We start from the raw sequence: 17,153 nt of genomic DNA on the forward strand, positions 1-17,153 counted from the left end.
TGAGATCGTTATTATTAAATTATGAATTTAATCATTAAAATTATTATTACAGGCATTTATTAAATGGCCTCTCAGACAAACACTCTCAGTGCTATGTTCTCGTAGCGTGTTATATGAAGTGCAACATTAGGAAAAAGCAGCTTAGATTTTATTTTAGCATCAAGGAGGCCTCAGGCAAAGTTTTACACGCGAACGATGTCAATAATCGTCATACATGGCACAAGCAAGCCATGTTTGAAGAGCATGTTGTAGGAAATTAATTCCCACTCAATTGCAACATAAGGGTGTGACCAGCAATACCCTGTGATCTAATGGGAAAGCCATGTTACAATCAGACCCTTCAGCCTGACTCTGTGCTCCAAGAAAGGAGGAAAAAAAAAAAAGTTGTTTTTTCTGCTCAAAGCAGATTTTACTTTGAAGACCAAGCCTGCATACCTTGCCAGCTGAGAGATGAGAAGAATGCGCTCTGTCCAACATTTCTGATGTTATCCTGGGGTGAATCAGCGGGACCTCTACCTGCAGCACAGAGCACCAAATAAATAAGCAAAACAGAGCTCAGCATGCAGGTAAGCATGTAAATGGAATAAATCTAAGCAGCTCTTACCTGCCAAAGCAAGAGTGTCCTGATGCTCCTGATGAGAGGAGAAGAGAATGGTTGGATTGATGTCTTTTGTCGTGAAGTTCTCCCATGGGGGAGTTAATTCGGTTTGTCTATCAGTAGACTGTATTTCTATGTCCAGTATAACATGAAAGAGCTGAGGATATTTGTCTGGAGAGTCACAGGCATCCAGTTCAGGCCTAAATGGGGACAAGAGTTGCACAGTTGAAAAGGAAAGGATATTTCTGCAAAGGTATATGAAGTCTTTCAATACATGCATGCACACAGACTCTTCACATTTCATCTGTGAATATTCTCCTTCAGCCTTCATAAGGCTTTTATGCTTCAGGTTTGATTAATGTTCAGCTTAAAATACTCACTTGGTGAATTTTAGTGTGGTTGTTCCTAGGGCTATGAATCCAGTATGAAATTGAATTTGGAATATTTGTGTGTTGGTCATCTGAAAAAACACAGAGAACCAGACTGAACAAGTGCCTAAATTCATTAAATTAAAACATTTGTTTATAGCAGATGCAGAGAGTTCGATAAGTCTACCTTACTACCAGTTAACTATACAGACTAATCATAACCACTCTGTAGGCTAATTCATTCTGCTGCTTCTACAGAAAGCAGAGCTTTTCCTTCTCAAACGCAGATACTTCCATCTGCCTTAAACCCTGCTGCAGCTGCCTCCATATAGCAGTGCCTTCATAGCGTTCAGGTATATGCCTTCTTTCCCTGCTTGTCTTTATTTCTGGGATCTACCCGACACTTCAGCAGTTGAATGAAACCTGTATCTGTTTCCACTGAATGCACTGAAGCAACAGGTTTGCACCCTGGGAAAACTTAAGACCATTTTACTTGCAGTAGAGGCTTCAGTAAATCATCATCTCTACAGCAAACAGCACAAGTAACAAATTAAGAAGAGAAAAAAGTTCATTGTTCACTCTGCAACTTCAACGTTAAGGTTTCAAACATACCATCAGGAAAATTAACAAGATCTCAGATTAAAGTATCAGTGGATAGAGTGACTATTCAAGATCGCAGCCACTGCACCCAGCTGATGGTGAGTGTCCAGGAACTGTTGTGCCTGACCAGCCACTCAGCACCCATCTGCAGGGAGCAAATGAGGTCATACTCAAAGCAAGTGAGACAAAACTTCGTTCTTCTTCCCTCCCTTTTTGTGCTTTTAAATTTTTTTATTATTATTATTTTAAAAACAATTTAAACAGTTTTTTTCACCGGGTAAGCCAATTAACCCTCATCACTGAAAAGCTTAATAAAGCACCTTAGTGTATGACAACTACTGATTCAGTTTTTGCAGATCCAAGTTTTCTAGTCTGAGCAGACTGCATTTCCAAATTCCTCTTTCACAATTACAAGAGCCAGGGAACAGGATTTTAAAGTCAGCCTCAAAGCCTAGAACAGCACGGACAAATACATATTTTCACTTTCAGCATTGCTGCTGTGTTATGGGAAGGAGACATCAGCATACGTGCCCTTCAGTGCTCCTCTATTCTCTCTCCCCAGTTTCCACTGTCTTCCATTTCTTTGATCTGCTAGTATTAAGAGGCTTTTTGGCTATGAAGGGGGTGGCTGCCTGGCCAGCCTGCAGCTTAAATGGTCTTTCCAATCCCTATGACTGACCAATCCACACAAAGTGCCTTTTTGCCCTAGTGACCAAAAAAAGGTAAAGGCTGCTCTAGAGCAAGCAAAAGAGACACCATGCAGGAGCAATAGCTTGGTAAGTCATTCTAATTTGAGCATAAGAAAATCTTCTTCCATCTTCTTAGAGTGCGTAGGTAGTGGTTTGCCCTGAGCTGGTTAGTGATGGACAGTTACATCAGCTGGAAGGATCCTACATGCTATCAGTAGACACCATCTCCATAAAGACATATTAGAGGCCTCATGGACTTCTCCATAGGCAGTTCTTTGTTTTCACTTGGCACCGCTCAAATCTGTGTTATATTTACTGCCAAGTAAGGAACTGTTCATCACAAACACCATGTGCATTCTTAGACTCTATATTTAGTCATCTCTTAGTTAGGTACATTGCCTCTACCATGCAAGAGAAGTTAAAGAAACTCCTACTTTGGCTTGAAGACGTCCCCCAATGGTTGATCTCATGTGGTAGACAGAAACAACAACATCCCCATGGACGGTAGCTCCCAGCGGAATTAGGACTTTCCCTTCTTGCACACGGTATTCTCTTTGAGGGGAAGAGAAGGAAATCCACAGTTAAGCTCCCTTCCACACCATTAGCACCTGCCAACAATATCACCATACAAACTGATCTCATTCAGGCCAAGCAAACAGAAGGCACTAACTTTCAATTAATACATGTTCATTTGTCAGGCAGTCCGGCCATGGCTGCTGTACAGGTATTAGACACATTACAGCAAAACGAAAGCTTCCTTGCATTAAGCTCCTGAGGATGTTAGGAGACCACAGCAACTCACTTCATTCTTTCATACTCCTGGGAAGTGGTAAGGATTCTGGTTTCTCCACTGAGAATGTCGCAGAAGGGCCGGCAGCCGTTTCGTTGCTTGTTGAAGCAGGGGACTGGACTGAGGGTGACTGACTTGATAGTAAGTGGTTTGCAGTGAGGAATGACGGGCTTGTCTGCTATTAGATCACAAATGTATCCTATGTATCTGCGGACAGAGAAAGCCTTTACTGATATCTCCATCCCAGCTGAGTAGGTTTCATTCTGTACTTGAAGTCTACCTTGAAATCCAGTGAAAGTGCAATTCTTTCATAGTTCTAGGACTGGAGTTTCCACGTACTCCAGCATCTTTGCAGATGGTACAAAAATCTACACTTCTACTTCTGTTTAATTACAAGAACTGGAGCTCAAGAAGAAGGAAGTTGGCCTTTAGCTCTGAGCTGAAGATCAGTTCTCTTCACCTTTTAAGAGAGAAGGTGCTGAGCAATGGTTTTTCTGGTTTACCAGTAGAAGTTTGCTTTTTTTTTTTTTTTTTTTTTGACATGTACATAGCAGATTAATCACTTTGTTAGTAATGTGCTGAAGAATTATTATTACAGACATAACACTATCTGTGGTTTGCTCTGACAGGCAGTCTTTCCTCTGCTTAATGGAAATTGTAAAAAAACCCAAAACACCCAAAAAACAATTTTACAGTGTAAACTCCCATAAGGATGCAGCTGACATAAGGAGAGGTATTCATCCAAGCCCTCTTAACTACAGGTTTGCCAGCTTCCCTGAACTAGTGAGCAAAGCTATTGTAATATTTGATTTTGTTCCTTCATCACTGTTATATCAATGTGGGTAAAACGGAAGAGGCCATAAATACCAGTTAAGACCCATCAAAGCGAGGTACCACAGCGAATGCATCAGTACTGCTCATGCTGCAACAGGAATATTTGGAGTTTTCAGTTTGTCACCTCCTGCCAGTGCCTTCAGGCTGGCCTGGGTGGTGAGACTGGGGCGTGCAGCATGTACACCCTTCAGGTCACCTGCATTATTTTATAGATCAATAGAATAATTCAGGTTGAAAGAGAGCTTCGAAGGCCATCTGGTCCAGTGCTCTGCTCAGAGCAGGACCAACTTCAAAGCTGTAGCTCAGAACTGGATTACACTGCTGGGGGTGACACCAAGCCGAGGAATTCCAAGGCCAGAGATCCCACAGCTGCTCTGGACAGCCTGTTCTGTGCCTGATCACCACTTTACCGCTTATTTCTGGGGAACAAACTGAAATCTGAATGCCTAATCTCAGCTTAGGGGCTGGGAACACATTGCCAAAACACACACAACAGTTTTTGTTTTTAGCGTAAGGAATACAGCTCGCTTGTATACCATTTAGCCAGTATACCCTACCTCCTGTGAGATGGCCACAGTACGATTCCAGGTCTCTTTGTGTTCAGCAGCTGCATAGCAGGGCCTGGATTAGAGAAGAGGTGACAGAAACAGAACATCGCACTGACCAGCACTGCTGAGGCTGCACGGCCATCCTGTTGGGGAAAGGGGCGGGAAGAGAAAAATGCGTTAAGTATCAGCGACATCCTTTAAATTTCAGCAGAACGGTCTCCCCTCTTCCTTAAATCACATAAAATAATTTCTCCAGAAAGACTAGGATTGAGGCCACAAGTTGATGAGGAATTTTCAGTGCTGTGTCATTTGTTTAATACCTAGGACTTCAGTGAGCAGCACTGGCCCGGATCAAGGCACAGACAATATCCTGTAAGCAACCCAAGCTGAGGATGGTTTATGCTTATTTTGAAAGCCCAGAAGTACCTTCCGTGTACAAATGTTGGTGTTTCATGGCTGCTCCCAAGCTGTAATAGTATAGTTATTTCAAACCTAGGCCTGAACTGACCCGGGGTCAGAATACACCCATCCTACAGCTGCAGGCAGCCATCTAATAGAAATTGAAACCTAGAAGAATTCACAAAGAAACCAAAAAAATCTAGCTCAAGGCTCCCTCAGCCAAATACCTCCACAGCCCTCAGCCTACAGATTGCTCCTGAACAAGTCCATGTTCTCTTTAAGGCAAATATGGAGGAAAGTGTGTTTGCTGAATGAGGCTGATAGACCAAAAATACAGAAAGAGCAGGAGAGAACCAAAGTATCCTCCCCAGTGCCCCAGGTCCCCGCTGTACCCAGGAACATATGAGCTGATGAGCCATACGGACCATACCCCAGCTCTGGCAAGCCAAACAAAAAGAAAAAGCCCCTCAGCCAGCTTCCACCAAAATCCAGGTCTGGTGCTGCTTGGTTTTGGATGCACGTTCTTGTGCAGCAATGGGTACGAGAACATGCTTGGTACTACCAGAGTACCATGCCACCCTGCTCACCTCCCACTCTTCAGAGGGGACAGAAGATCCCAGAGGTCAAGACTCATTTACAAAGAAGAAGTGGGAAACCTATTGCCCTGTCAGGCAGCCGGTCACCCTCAAAGTCTGAAAACACAAGTTAAAAGTTATACAGGCTCCTTGCAATTACTTCCTTCAGGCACCTTTTAGGCACTCCAGCCACGCTGTAGGATTTGCCATACCAGAGCTGACCCAGACCCCAGCAATCTGCTGAGCCTGAGCACGTGCTCAAGGTTAACAGGCTATTTGCTTTTTTTAAGGTTTAGCCCCTGCCAGTTGCTTCTGAAAAGATCTCTCAGGTTCAATATAAACTAAAGTGGGCTTCTGCAGACTTCTTGGGAAGTGTCGTAAAGGACTCCCTGTCCTTTACAGCATTATCCTGCTATTCATCGCTCAAAGGAGAGTAAAGGAATTTGACTCTTGAGCTAGATTTCCGGGACTGGAGGCATCAAGAGCATCTTCATCTGTGTTTGAAAGGAATTTATACCCCGTAGCTGCTGGCTGTGCTACGCAAGGCAGAAATGCCAGACTTGTACATAAGGTCTATGCAGTTTGGGATCAGCCATTTCCTCCATTCCTTCCAGTTTATGCTGATCAGGGCTGACAGCCTCCCGGATTTAATTGAGGCTCCAGGAGCAAAACTCTCCTTTTGGGCATTTCTGTCAATATTAAAGGTTGTATGGGGTAAGTTGCAAGGTTAGTCGTACAGAATCACACCGCTCTCATGCATCCTGTCTACATGCTGTCCAGTACTGAGTAACCCTTACGGGAGGGTTAGCGATCATTTCAGCTGTGATGCACAGAGAGGAGCAGAAAGCAACTGGACTTCTTCAGCCAGGCCTGACAAGTAATGACCACAAGAGACTTTAACAATCTCAGTTTCACAGTTTGACAGAATTCCCAACTCTATGTTTTCTCCCCAACTTGCATCAGCAACCTTCAGTCTCAAGGCTACATTTTGTCCTGCGACAAACTTACAATAAAATGTAAGGCCACAGCAAGATGACAACTCTTAGGGTACAGTTCTTGGGTGTATTTCAAACCTTTTGTGACTCATCACCTCTAGTAGCTCACTGCTAGAACAACTGTGACCCCTCTTGCTTTGCATTCCTGCTTCCCTTTCAGTGTTAGGTATTCTAGCTTAGCTATGTAGCTGCACATGGAAGAGGATGCCCCTTTCTATGGGGGTGCATTTTATTACGTTTTCTATTAGAAATTGTCACCATCCTTGTACACAGACTCCAGACATGCAGCAGGCTATATGACTTATGATGCATAGGTCTAAAAATCTGGTTACTTTCTGGTGTACTTACCATGCAGTGGATGACACACACGTTTTTGGGGTTCTGCTGTAGCCAGTTGTGCATGTTCTTACAGACAGCGTAGAGGTTGTGCAGACTGGGCGCTTGTCGTACTGGCCAGCTACATTCGGATACCTACAAGAGTCACACGATGAACAAAAGCCAGCTTCGAAACAGCATTATGCAAGCATGTTTTTACAAATGCTTTCTGCCAAGAAATGTAGTTCTCTTTTACAGCCCAGAGTTTTGTGCTTGAAGCCTACTCTTATCTTTTCTCATGCATAATTCTGCTCCGTGGCTTTCATGAATTACAAGGAGACAAAAAAGAATTCTCAATTAAATAACATACTAGCCATGTACTGTCACTGACTATACATTTTAAAAAAATTACATTCCAAGTCAGATTATCTTGAGTGGCCTTTCCTAGCACTCCAGTCTCACAGCAACGCATTGATTTCTGCTATGCCTAAAGCCTTTGTACAACTTGACCCTAAAAACTACAGTTCTGATTTTCAAAGGATACTGAGCATCTGTTATTCTCAGTCATTTTGTGTCATAGGATTTTCAAGCCCTATTTGACAGATATTAGGCTGATGAAAGGGAAAATTCTGTTAACTATACTTACTCAGATACAAATTTATTTTTTTTAGTACACGAGCCAGAAAAATGAATGACTACTTAGAGCTAAAAACCCACAAATCCTAAAGTATGAATAGTAACTAGACATCAATGTACTAGTTCTTAATCACAACACTTATCTAAGAACAGTCCTTGCAGTCTCAAACAGCACATCAAATGGCCTTCTATAGACATCTCAGTTTCATCTGGGTTTAATTGAAATACTTTTTAAAAAGGCATTTTTGGCTAGAAGAAATTTAAAGGAGAAACGTTGTGAAGCTTGTCCTCAAAGAATTGGTTCTCTCTCTCAACTAACATTTGGATCCTGCTTAATAAGAACTGGGGGCAGGAATGAGATGGTGTGCCCAGATGTTCTTACATAGCGATATGATTTCCATACTGGACCATTTCATCTCTCAGAGGAAGGAAGTGCTCCAGGTTCAATAAAACTTGTATTTAAGGTTCTCTCTTACATACACCTGCACAACATCTTATAGCAGAAGCAGGAATCCAGACTCCAGCCAGAGAATTACCAAGCCGAGTGTTGTCTCAAACAACATCTCCAATGACAGCTGGAGGACACAGGGGCAGAGCAGGCAGGAGCACTGCCTAACCCAGCACATCCATCCTGCTGGTGGCATTTCTGAGCCTGGCAGGCCTCCGCTGAACATTTGGTCTAATACCCAATTAGATATTTGTCTAATAGCTTTTTAAACTCACAAAAGTTTTTAGTCTCCACAATATCCTGAAATTCAGCCCCGCACTTGGTGAGCAAACACAGGTTTGTGTTGTAGAAGCCACCCAACAAGTCAAACCATGCTCAGGCTCTGGAAGGCAGGCAATGACCCTTCCCTGTTTACCCTCCCTACAGCATTATACTCATCACCCATCTTCTCCTGCCTTGAGAGGTTTACTTTGTTTCATTCCTTCTGTTGTACACACTTATTTTTCCCTTGCCTCTACCCTTTCTGTGCATTTTCAGGAAGGGCTGAGGGGGCACAAAACCCCCAAGAGTTCGCTTTGTAGTGACCTCCAGTGCAGGAACGGCCAGCGTTAGCTTCTGGTCCACGGACCTGGCAGGGTACATCCTGCTGCAGCCACGGGACCGTTGTACAATCTGAATTACAGAGGTATCACAAACATTTCTTCAATTCTTTAAACAGGTGGAGTACTAATGCTATAAATGACATATTCTTTTATAACTTATTTTATATTATCACACCAATTATTTTATTATACCAAGGAAAAGTCTTCTCCTCCCAACCCCAAATACTTTTGCAGCAGGTTTCTGGAGGGAGGCACAAGATCCACTTGCAATTAGATCGCTAAAACACAATTCAGATTCCAAGTGGCTGTTAGAATTAATATGACCAGTGACCCTTTCACTGGTGACCTTCTCAACAGACCTCAGGACAACACACTGTCAAGCATCTGGAAAAGCCATTATCAGTTATCAAGTTAATAATATATGTTTTCCAACAGTCCATAATTGTATATATTTACTTTGCCTGTAATTACACATCTGCCTGTCAGTTCACAATTAGAAAATTAAATAGGCGCTATGTAGCATGGCATTTATTTCAAATGTAACCTCACCACCACCCATGAAAGACAACCTTACAGGATTCTAAAAAAAATGTAAAACTAACAGGAATTCTTCTAGAGCTTTGGAAATAAGCAGCCAGTGCTTGTTTTACTTGAGCGGTAGGGCAGCAACAGCCAGGAATGTGACCCATCACAGACTTTGAAGTTTGGTTTGGTTTAACATTATACTTGAGTTATATGTTTTCAAACTGCTCACATTTCCTTGAGCAGGCGTGAGCTCTGCTGTCCTGCCAGGGAGGCAAGGCAGGAGGAGAACAGAACACAGCCAGATGGGACCAGCAGCTTTTAGTGTCCGTGGTCCCCTCTTCTCCTCGATAAACGGGGCACTTGGGGCTTCATGACCCATGCAGCCACATCCAGGCAGGAAAATGGTCCATCAGGACATTAACTTACCTTCCTTCTGTGCCACTACGCAGCAAAGTGACCTACTTTGATCTTAAGAATGAAAAGTTTTAAAGACAATAGGAATTAAAAAGGCTTTCACTTTGAAGAACAAGTGTGTATCTCAAAACTTCAACTCAGCTGGCATCCTCATCCAAAGCACAAATTACTCTTAACATGCTTTCACCTCCTTGATAGCCCATTAGTATTTTTTCTGATATATATGAAGTGCAACCTCATATTTATAATTGTTCCATGCTTCACCTGATCTCATGTATTGTGCTGTGCACATTTCATTTTCCTGAAAAATACCTGGAGTCAGCATTTCTTAGACCATAACCTGAAAGTACAATGCTTTATTAAAAGATGCATCATTTTCTTCCTCTGTGTGTCAAGACAATAGCTTACAAAGCACCTGGTCATGCTTCGGGGGTGACACACAAAGTCATCTGTTAAGCTGTTGGGTAGGTTAGGAGATAAAGCACCGGGGATGGAGAAGTTATGGCCAGGTCAAGCAATATACCAACAGATGTTTAATGCTGGGCTTTCAAAAATAGAGCTGTCTTTCTCCTCCCACCAACAGTGATGCACCAGAACCCGGTGAGAATGAAGATTCAGAGCCCTTGATATCATTTAATTAGTCTTTCCTGTTCATTTACTCATATTTGAAGTCACGGGTGGTTACCGACTACCACTGAGAAATTTGCTTCAAGTGCGAGTGATTTCTGGTGATCAGAAAAATTGCTGCTGATAGATCCAGCTATACTGCAAATTAAACTGAAATGTGGCTTATGCTGCATGATATTCGCTTACCCTGACCGAGGGTTAAGCCTGGCAACTGCTGTTGCCTTTTGTGTTGAAAGCAACGAAAAATAAGGAATTTAAAAATCGTTAACTCCCTTGTGGGAAAGGGAAAGAACAGGAAGTTTTCTGAAAGATTAGATCTAATCTTGCATTTCAACAGCAGTATTTCATAGAGATTTCCTCTAAAAGCCATTAATGAACCAGAGGCTTGCAATGCTCCCGTATGCTGTTCTGGTTTTAGAGAAGGAAACTGGGGCAGAGAGTGGAGGTGGGTTTTTAAAGTCACACGCTAGTGGAAGAGCCAAAACACCCCTTAGATCCAGTTTCCAGTCCTGTGCTTTGCCTGCTAAGGGCTCCTGCTTGATTAAAGCACAACTGAAGGATTGTTCAACATGAAAATAATCTATCTGCTTTTATTGGTAACTTCTTTCAAAGCGCTTTCACTTTGTCCCTTATTTCTCTGCAGCAGTTTCTAACAGCTACGTAGGAGCCAAGAGCAGCACAGGCTCAACTTAGTGCAGTGCCACTTACTCTCACAGGCTTCTAACACAAGCATTAAGCCCTGAACTTTCCAGCTCTTTAATCCCTGCCGCCCCAGACATCAGCTAAAACCCAGAACCAACCACAGCAGCTTAGAAACAACTATAATTCCTTTTTCAGCTTCTTACATTCTGCCACGCTCAAGATAGACACAAACAGGACCTGGTGCCCCTTTTCCTGAGGCGTTTCAGCACCTGTTCTCATTAACCTCTTGGAAGACACCTACCCGGTTGTGAAACTTGGCACTGCGATAATATTTGGGTGACAAGTTGAAGACTGTGTAGTGGTCTGGATGTCTGGAATCCAGAAACGTCCGTACATCTTCGATGTGGTTCCTGAATCCCAGCTCAACGCCTTCAGCCGGAAAAGACATCACTAGAAACATAAGAAGGAGCCAAGGCTGAGTGTGCACCGTAACGTGTTTGTGGGCTTCTGAACCCTGGGATACTACAGGTTTTATTTATCCAAGAAGCAGCACTTACCTATGATTCTTGAGGTAATGTATGAAATATCTAGCTCCCCCTTGGTGTAACTAAAAGGCAAAGTAGGAGACAGACATTATGCACATTTCCAGAAGACAGCACATTAAAGGAACCAGAAGAGCGTTTTCCCACAAAGATCTGCTTATAACAGAAGGAAAGAATGATCTTAAAAATGATTCTTTGTACTGTGTCATTATGCCTTAAGAAGAGGGTGCAAATAGCTTCCTGCAGACAGTGACCCAGTCTTCCTTTCCACATATGCAATTAACTGGCTGCAGAAGCTTGCAAAAAAAGGTCCCTTTTCCCTTTTGTCATTAATTTTCAGTGCCACTTTGCAGGAGAAATCTCTAGTAGTTTGCCACTTTGCAGATCCCTCAAAGCCTCTGAGGTCTTGCATGCATTAAGTTTCTTTAATTTATTGTAGCCCCATATCCCTCAGAGGCAGGTAGAGCATCAAGCACAGGGGACAATGCCAGCAGAGGTAACCAAAGCAAAGTCACCTCAGCTCTTCCTTCAATTCAAAAGGTGGCTTTAGCGAAGGGAGCAGTTACATCAGCAAGTAGAGCCTCCTTGCACTGCAAAGGGAGGGCATATAACACGAGCCAATTTTCAGCAACAAAATACTCAAGCAGTGGTTGAGCAGAAGCACCCCACGGGGGTCAATGAAGGAATCGGAGACCAAGTGCTCCCCTTTCACAGGGGGGCTTTTACAGACTTCAGGATGTTGATGCTTACTCACTGTGAAGCTTAGATTTCTTACTTTGGTTTTCCTGCTTCTTTGGGGCCAAATAGCAATTATGAAACAGAATCAAAGAAGTCACTCATGATTTTCACCTCCTTCCTTTATTAAGTTAGCTGGAGATTGTGCCGTGCCAGTTAGGATGGCAGCTCAGACTGGCACTTTGCAGCTAGCAATTTCACCTGCGTTAGGCAGCTTCAGCTGTACTGTACCTGGCAACAGACTGCATGACCTTTGAAGATGTATCTTTCAGGGTATCCTTCAGGTTATCCTTCAAATTGCTGAAGAGTCTCCCTGCACCTCCTTTCACCATATCAAGCAAGCCTCCCCCATAGCTGGACTCCATGTCTGGTGATGAGGCACCTTCAAGTACAACAAAACCAAAGCCAATGTCACGTATTTGGAACATATCCACAGCACCAACAAACCCACTGCTCGGTTCAGAACCAACATACTCACGTGCGCTGCTGCACGTCAAGTAAGTGTAGGGAAAAAGTAGTTTTACTTATTAAAGTCATGATTTTCCAGAGATGAGAGATGGCACATCCTTGCCAGCTGGGCTTAGGAACCATCTATCGACTCTTGGTGTTGTACGTAGGTTGGCTGTTTAGTATTAGCATAGTATGGACAACAACCACACAAGCTCCCTCACCTCTCAACCCAACGCAAAGGAAGACCAGCTCTTCAGCATGCAGCTGATTTGCTGATCATAACCGAGACCAAATTAACAACCACTTCCACAGGGTAAGAAAAAGGCACTAGTATATACGACAGCTCTTCAGCATAACCGCCACAGCTGCCAGCTTGACTGCAGCTAGACGACTGAAGGTTATCTTGTGACTATCCATTTCTATGGATACAGAGGAAGTCATCAGAGTCATTTTAAATCACTTAAGAGTCCAGTTAGATTTGCTTGAGTGGAAGATAGAAGCCTGGGTTTTGGCAAGAAAAGAAGGAAGTTCAGGAATTAAGCTTTGCAGCTGAGAACGAGAACCTTCGTGGTTATTTGTGTGTTTGCAGCCGTAGTACAAGGCTCAGCAAATTGCTAAGGCTAAAGCAGAGTGGGGCTGACCTCCTTGATAAGCTTTTTCTTCCAGATCTTGACATGGCACGAAGCTGCGAAGTCAATAGGAGACTAACACAGAGCAAAAGCCATTTAAAGTGTTAATGTTGGTGCACTGCAAGATGGTCTTACGCTTCAGGTGTTTGCATTTTGCAATTATAATACAACAACTATTCCACTGTCTTAACCAAGAACCAATTTGTTGCAGCCTCCCTTATTATAGCAGGGCTGCATTAATAGCATCATTCTTAGAGAAGCAGTGTAATAGTTTGGTTGCAAACTTGAGTAGATGTGGTTTTGTTTTATTGCAAGTTGTCAGACACACACCTAGCAACATGGTAGTTTAACTGCTTATTAGCTACAAATTAAGCTCTTGACTACTTAAAAATAGCTTTCTGTTCACTACGCTGCAACTATTTTGATCTTAGTGAACTTCAACTACATTATTTTAATTATATATTTGTTACTTCATTATGCTGGATTAGTCAGAAGAGCTAGATCCTCTAGCACAGCAAATTAAGCAACAAGCAACCTATGTGAATACATGCCACGCACGCAGGTAGTCTCATAATCGAGATAGCATCTGCTAAGGGTTGCCTTTCCCAGGGCACCCGGAAAGTCCAAGAGACTGCCGTAGAGCCATGGGACAGCTGCTTTGTAAAACGAACATGCTGATCATTATTAATTACTCCAGCTCCCAGAAATGGGGAAGATTTATCATGGTTAAGGCAGGCTGGTGACATTACCAGTGCTTGTTTCATATTTACGAAGAGACCTTACAGCTATCACTTCTCTGGTTCTATACAACATCTGTGAGTGGTGTTAGATATAAGCTAGTGAAATATTGCTCATGTAATCATCATTTCCAGAAGAAATATTCTGGAGACATTCAGACTATTAAGAAACATGGAAGAAGCTACATCTAAAAAAGCTTCTACTGATTTACTCTGTAGATTACCAAACCCATTTAAATGGCATTCACTCTTTCAAACCCAGAGCAAGCTATCAATAAACATCATTATAGATAAATAAGTATCTTTAAACTGGAAGCTCTATTGGTGAAATGATGCTATTTATTCCCCTGTGCACAGAGGATGCTTAATGCACTCTGATGTGGTCATGATTCACACGCACATGATCCATGTGCTAGACCATCTCTTCTCTTCTGAACTCTGCCAGCTTCGGAACAGAAGATGCCTTCTTAAGGCACTGATGTATTTCTTTTGCCAAGCCACTTGCTAGTATCTACTTAAGTATGATTAAGGAGGAAAAAAATAGAAAGAAAAAAAAATAATCAAAGTAGCTCTTTGGCTTCCGAGTATGGGATCAGTGTTTGATCTCTCTTTAAAAACTTTGTTTTCATATTACTCTGTGCTAGAACAGCCAGGGATGGAAGGAGGAGGTACTGGTCAAAAGGTACTTTTAGTTCTTCAGGTCAACTTTTTAAAGAAAAGAAGACAGAAAGGTGGTAACTTGGAACAGGGAAAGCAGGGGCAAAAAGGTTAGAGGACCAATGACCAATGGTATTGGACACATTTTTATGGTTAGAAATGCTGTAGGAGAGCAACAGAAAGGCTTCAAGAGTATGGAAAACCTAGAATCTTTAGAAATCAACCCCGGGGGGTGGTTGGGGGGCAGGGAGGAGGAGGAAGAGGGAGAATGAGAATTTCACTATCATTCTAAAAGAAGCAGCAGCATTTAATTCCAAGTTTACTATGTTCACTAAAACAGAGAAACAGGAAAGATGGCTAATGAAGAAACGTGAGCTGGTGCTACTCAACCAAGAGAACAAAACTAGTATTTAACACGATGCAAGTATTACTCAGCTATTGAGGAAGCTTACAACGTAGCAGCACTTGGTACTATACCAGGTGCAGTAATTTGTTTGGGTATCTTTTAGTCACTGGATGAGAGCAGCATCCTTGGGTGCTGACAAAGGCAGTCTTTCTCAGTTACTAGGAATGATACGGTCTTCACAGACTGCTCAGAGAAGAACAAAATAAATACATCCAAAGGCTCCTCTGCCAGGCAGTGTCTTCTACAAAGCATAAAGATGTATAAAGGAGCAGAAAGAGTCAATGCATTAACACACGAACCTGCCAATATATACAGAAATGCACAAGAACAACAAAAAAAAATTAGATTAAAAAAAAAAAAAAAAAAAAGGTAGCTTGCCCCTGCATCTTTTGCTGAATAAAACATTTCTATGCTAAGTCCCTCTTGCAAACAGAGACCTTCAGAGCTCCTGCAGACCTTTCCAAAGGACAGCTGCGGTTCCCCGGGCCACGTGCAACAGTCGCTGGGACGGGACACGGGGCATGGGACGGGGAGGGCTGAGCCCCACGTCCCACACGTCTTCTATGGAAATGAGCCACCTGGCCAGGCATCACCTACTGCTGCCATTGCACGTCCCTGAACCATGCTCAGAGACAGCTGGCTTTGTACGTTTGCTCTTCTCGAGCATAAAAGGCCTGAGAAAACAGCAGTTGAGCTGTCACACAAGCACACTGGCCAGCCTGTGGAGGACTATGACCTATTCTGCGGTAGGAGGAAGACCAAGGACACTTGCCGAGTCTGAAGGGGTGCACCAGGCATTGCTCCCTCTTGGAGCCTAGCAAGAAGGAGGTTCAGGTTTCACCATGCAGATAAGGTCATCACCACTAGCTTGGTCAGGATATTGAGTCAGCAGTGTAACAGCATATCCCTGCTCAGAAAGATCTTCCTACCAGAGTTGGGTGGTAAACCCAGAACAGAGGAACATTCCTTTCCCTTAGCACAAAGGCAGAAGGCACATTCTGTATTAAAATGAAGCACCTGAGGCACAACACCATCCCTTCCCCAGGAACTGCATCCCATGCACACATTTGTCTACGCTGTAGCCAAAGCCAAAATTAACGCTTGTAGGAACCCACATAAGCCCCATGAGCATCTTCTGGTAGGGCAGAAAAAGGAGCTTGCAGGCTTGTTTGCGTAAAAACAGTTTGCTGCAAGTTAGCAGCACAGGAGCATGCCATGTGGCTCGGATCCCAGTTTTTGGCATGTTGTCACATAGCAGTTCCGTTAACATTGACCATGGGCTGGAGTTGCTGTCTAGAAGTCTCATTATGCAGAATGAGCCTCTACGTATATAAGATGCATCTTGTTCCTTACATGGAACTTTTTATTAACCCAGTTATTGGATATTCCCCGAAAGGCTTAGTGCACTTCAGAGACACGCTTCTGACCTGTATTTGTAGCACAAGTTTCAGAGGGACTGCTTGCTAACGGCAGCCTTTTCATTTCCCAATAAAAGAACTTTTAATGTAGTGGTTTTACTGCTGCATGTGCCCTGCAGACATGCCCGAGACGCATGGGATGGCTCCTCTTGCACAGCTCTGTTAGGTGATGGCAATGATGGTCTCACTGAAGTGCTTCAAGCCGATGGAGCAGCATGGAAAAGAGCCAACTTCATCCGTTCGATTGACAAGTGGAAGTTTGCATTTGTTCTGGCTGAAGGTACTTGCTCTGAGCTAACGTCTGCTCTGAGAAGAGATTATTCTGTGTTCAGAATAAACTTCCAGTAGTCATCAAGTGCTGTGACAACCTGCTGCATCTCCTTACAAAACTAGAATATGTCACAGAGCAGTGTTCCTACCACAGTCCTTTCTCATCATCAGCCAGAGGGTGGGATGTCTCTGGACAGATTACAACTGAAGGAGCCTCTGCTGACAGTACCAGCCTTGTGCTGGACGGGATGGCAGCTAGGGAGCGTAGAAATTTTAATTAAAGCACTTCAGCTAATTTTACAGAGCATCAGGAGAAGGATGTGCAGCGCAGGAAGAGAACTTCTCCCAGGGCAGAGAGGCTGCCAAGATACCGCAGGAAACACTGCGCCCCCATAGCCACATCCCACCGCAGCAGGGTGCAGATTCAGGGAACGCTGCGATCGCCAGGGGAGTTCAGAAGGATGCGCCCCAGTACGGAAACAGCTGAGCACAGCCCCTCTGCCTGCTGTCCCCCCCATGACTTGCTCACCAAAGGCAGAGGTGTTGTGGCAGGGTGACACAAAGTGCTCTGGCAGGACAGCCACAGGGTGCTGGGAGCCTGCAGAGACCGATACCCATTGATACTGTCAGAAGAGACCTGTTGTCACCTGTCTTCCCTTAGCAGGGCAACCCCAAAGTGTATGTATTAGCCAAACTAGGAAACT

General features: G+C 43.5%; 1 protein-coding gene across 3 annotated transcripts in view; it reads right to left on the reverse strand.

Annotated features, from left to right (window-relative positions):
- Nucleotides 1-17,153, reverse strand: part of DNAJC6 (DnaJ heat shock protein family (Hsp40) member C6) — a 53,444-nt gene that overhangs the window by 13,307 nt on the left and 22,984 nt on the right. For all 3 annotated transcript variants that reach the window (XM_080407248.1, XM_080407249.1, XM_080407247.1), the window contains 10 exons: nucleotides 12,114-12,264; nucleotides 11,163-11,212; nucleotides 10,907-11,055; nucleotides 6,745-6,867; nucleotides 4,437-4,570; nucleotides 3,058-3,252; nucleotides 2,690-2,807; nucleotides 979-1,058; nucleotides 605-798; nucleotides 436-516 (listed from right to left, as the gene is read on the reverse strand). In XM_080407248.1, the coding sequence (XP_080263374.1) occupies nucleotides 436-516; nucleotides 605-798; nucleotides 979-1,058; nucleotides 2,690-2,807; nucleotides 3,058-3,252; nucleotides 4,437-4,570; nucleotides 6,745-6,867; nucleotides 10,907-11,055; nucleotides 11,163-11,212; nucleotides 12,114-12,264 (1,275 nt within the window). The remainder of the gene's footprint in view (nucleotides 1-435; nucleotides 517-604; nucleotides 799-978; nucleotides 1,059-2,689; nucleotides 2,808-3,057; nucleotides 3,253-4,436; nucleotides 4,571-6,744; nucleotides 6,868-10,906; nucleotides 11,056-11,162; nucleotides 11,213-12,113; nucleotides 12,265-17,153) is intronic.

Source organism: Falco punctatus (assembly GCF_963210335.1).
Source record: "Falco punctatus genome assembly, chromosome: 11".
NCBI lineage: Eukaryota > Metazoa > Chordata > Aves > Falconiformes > Falconidae > Falco > Falco punctatus.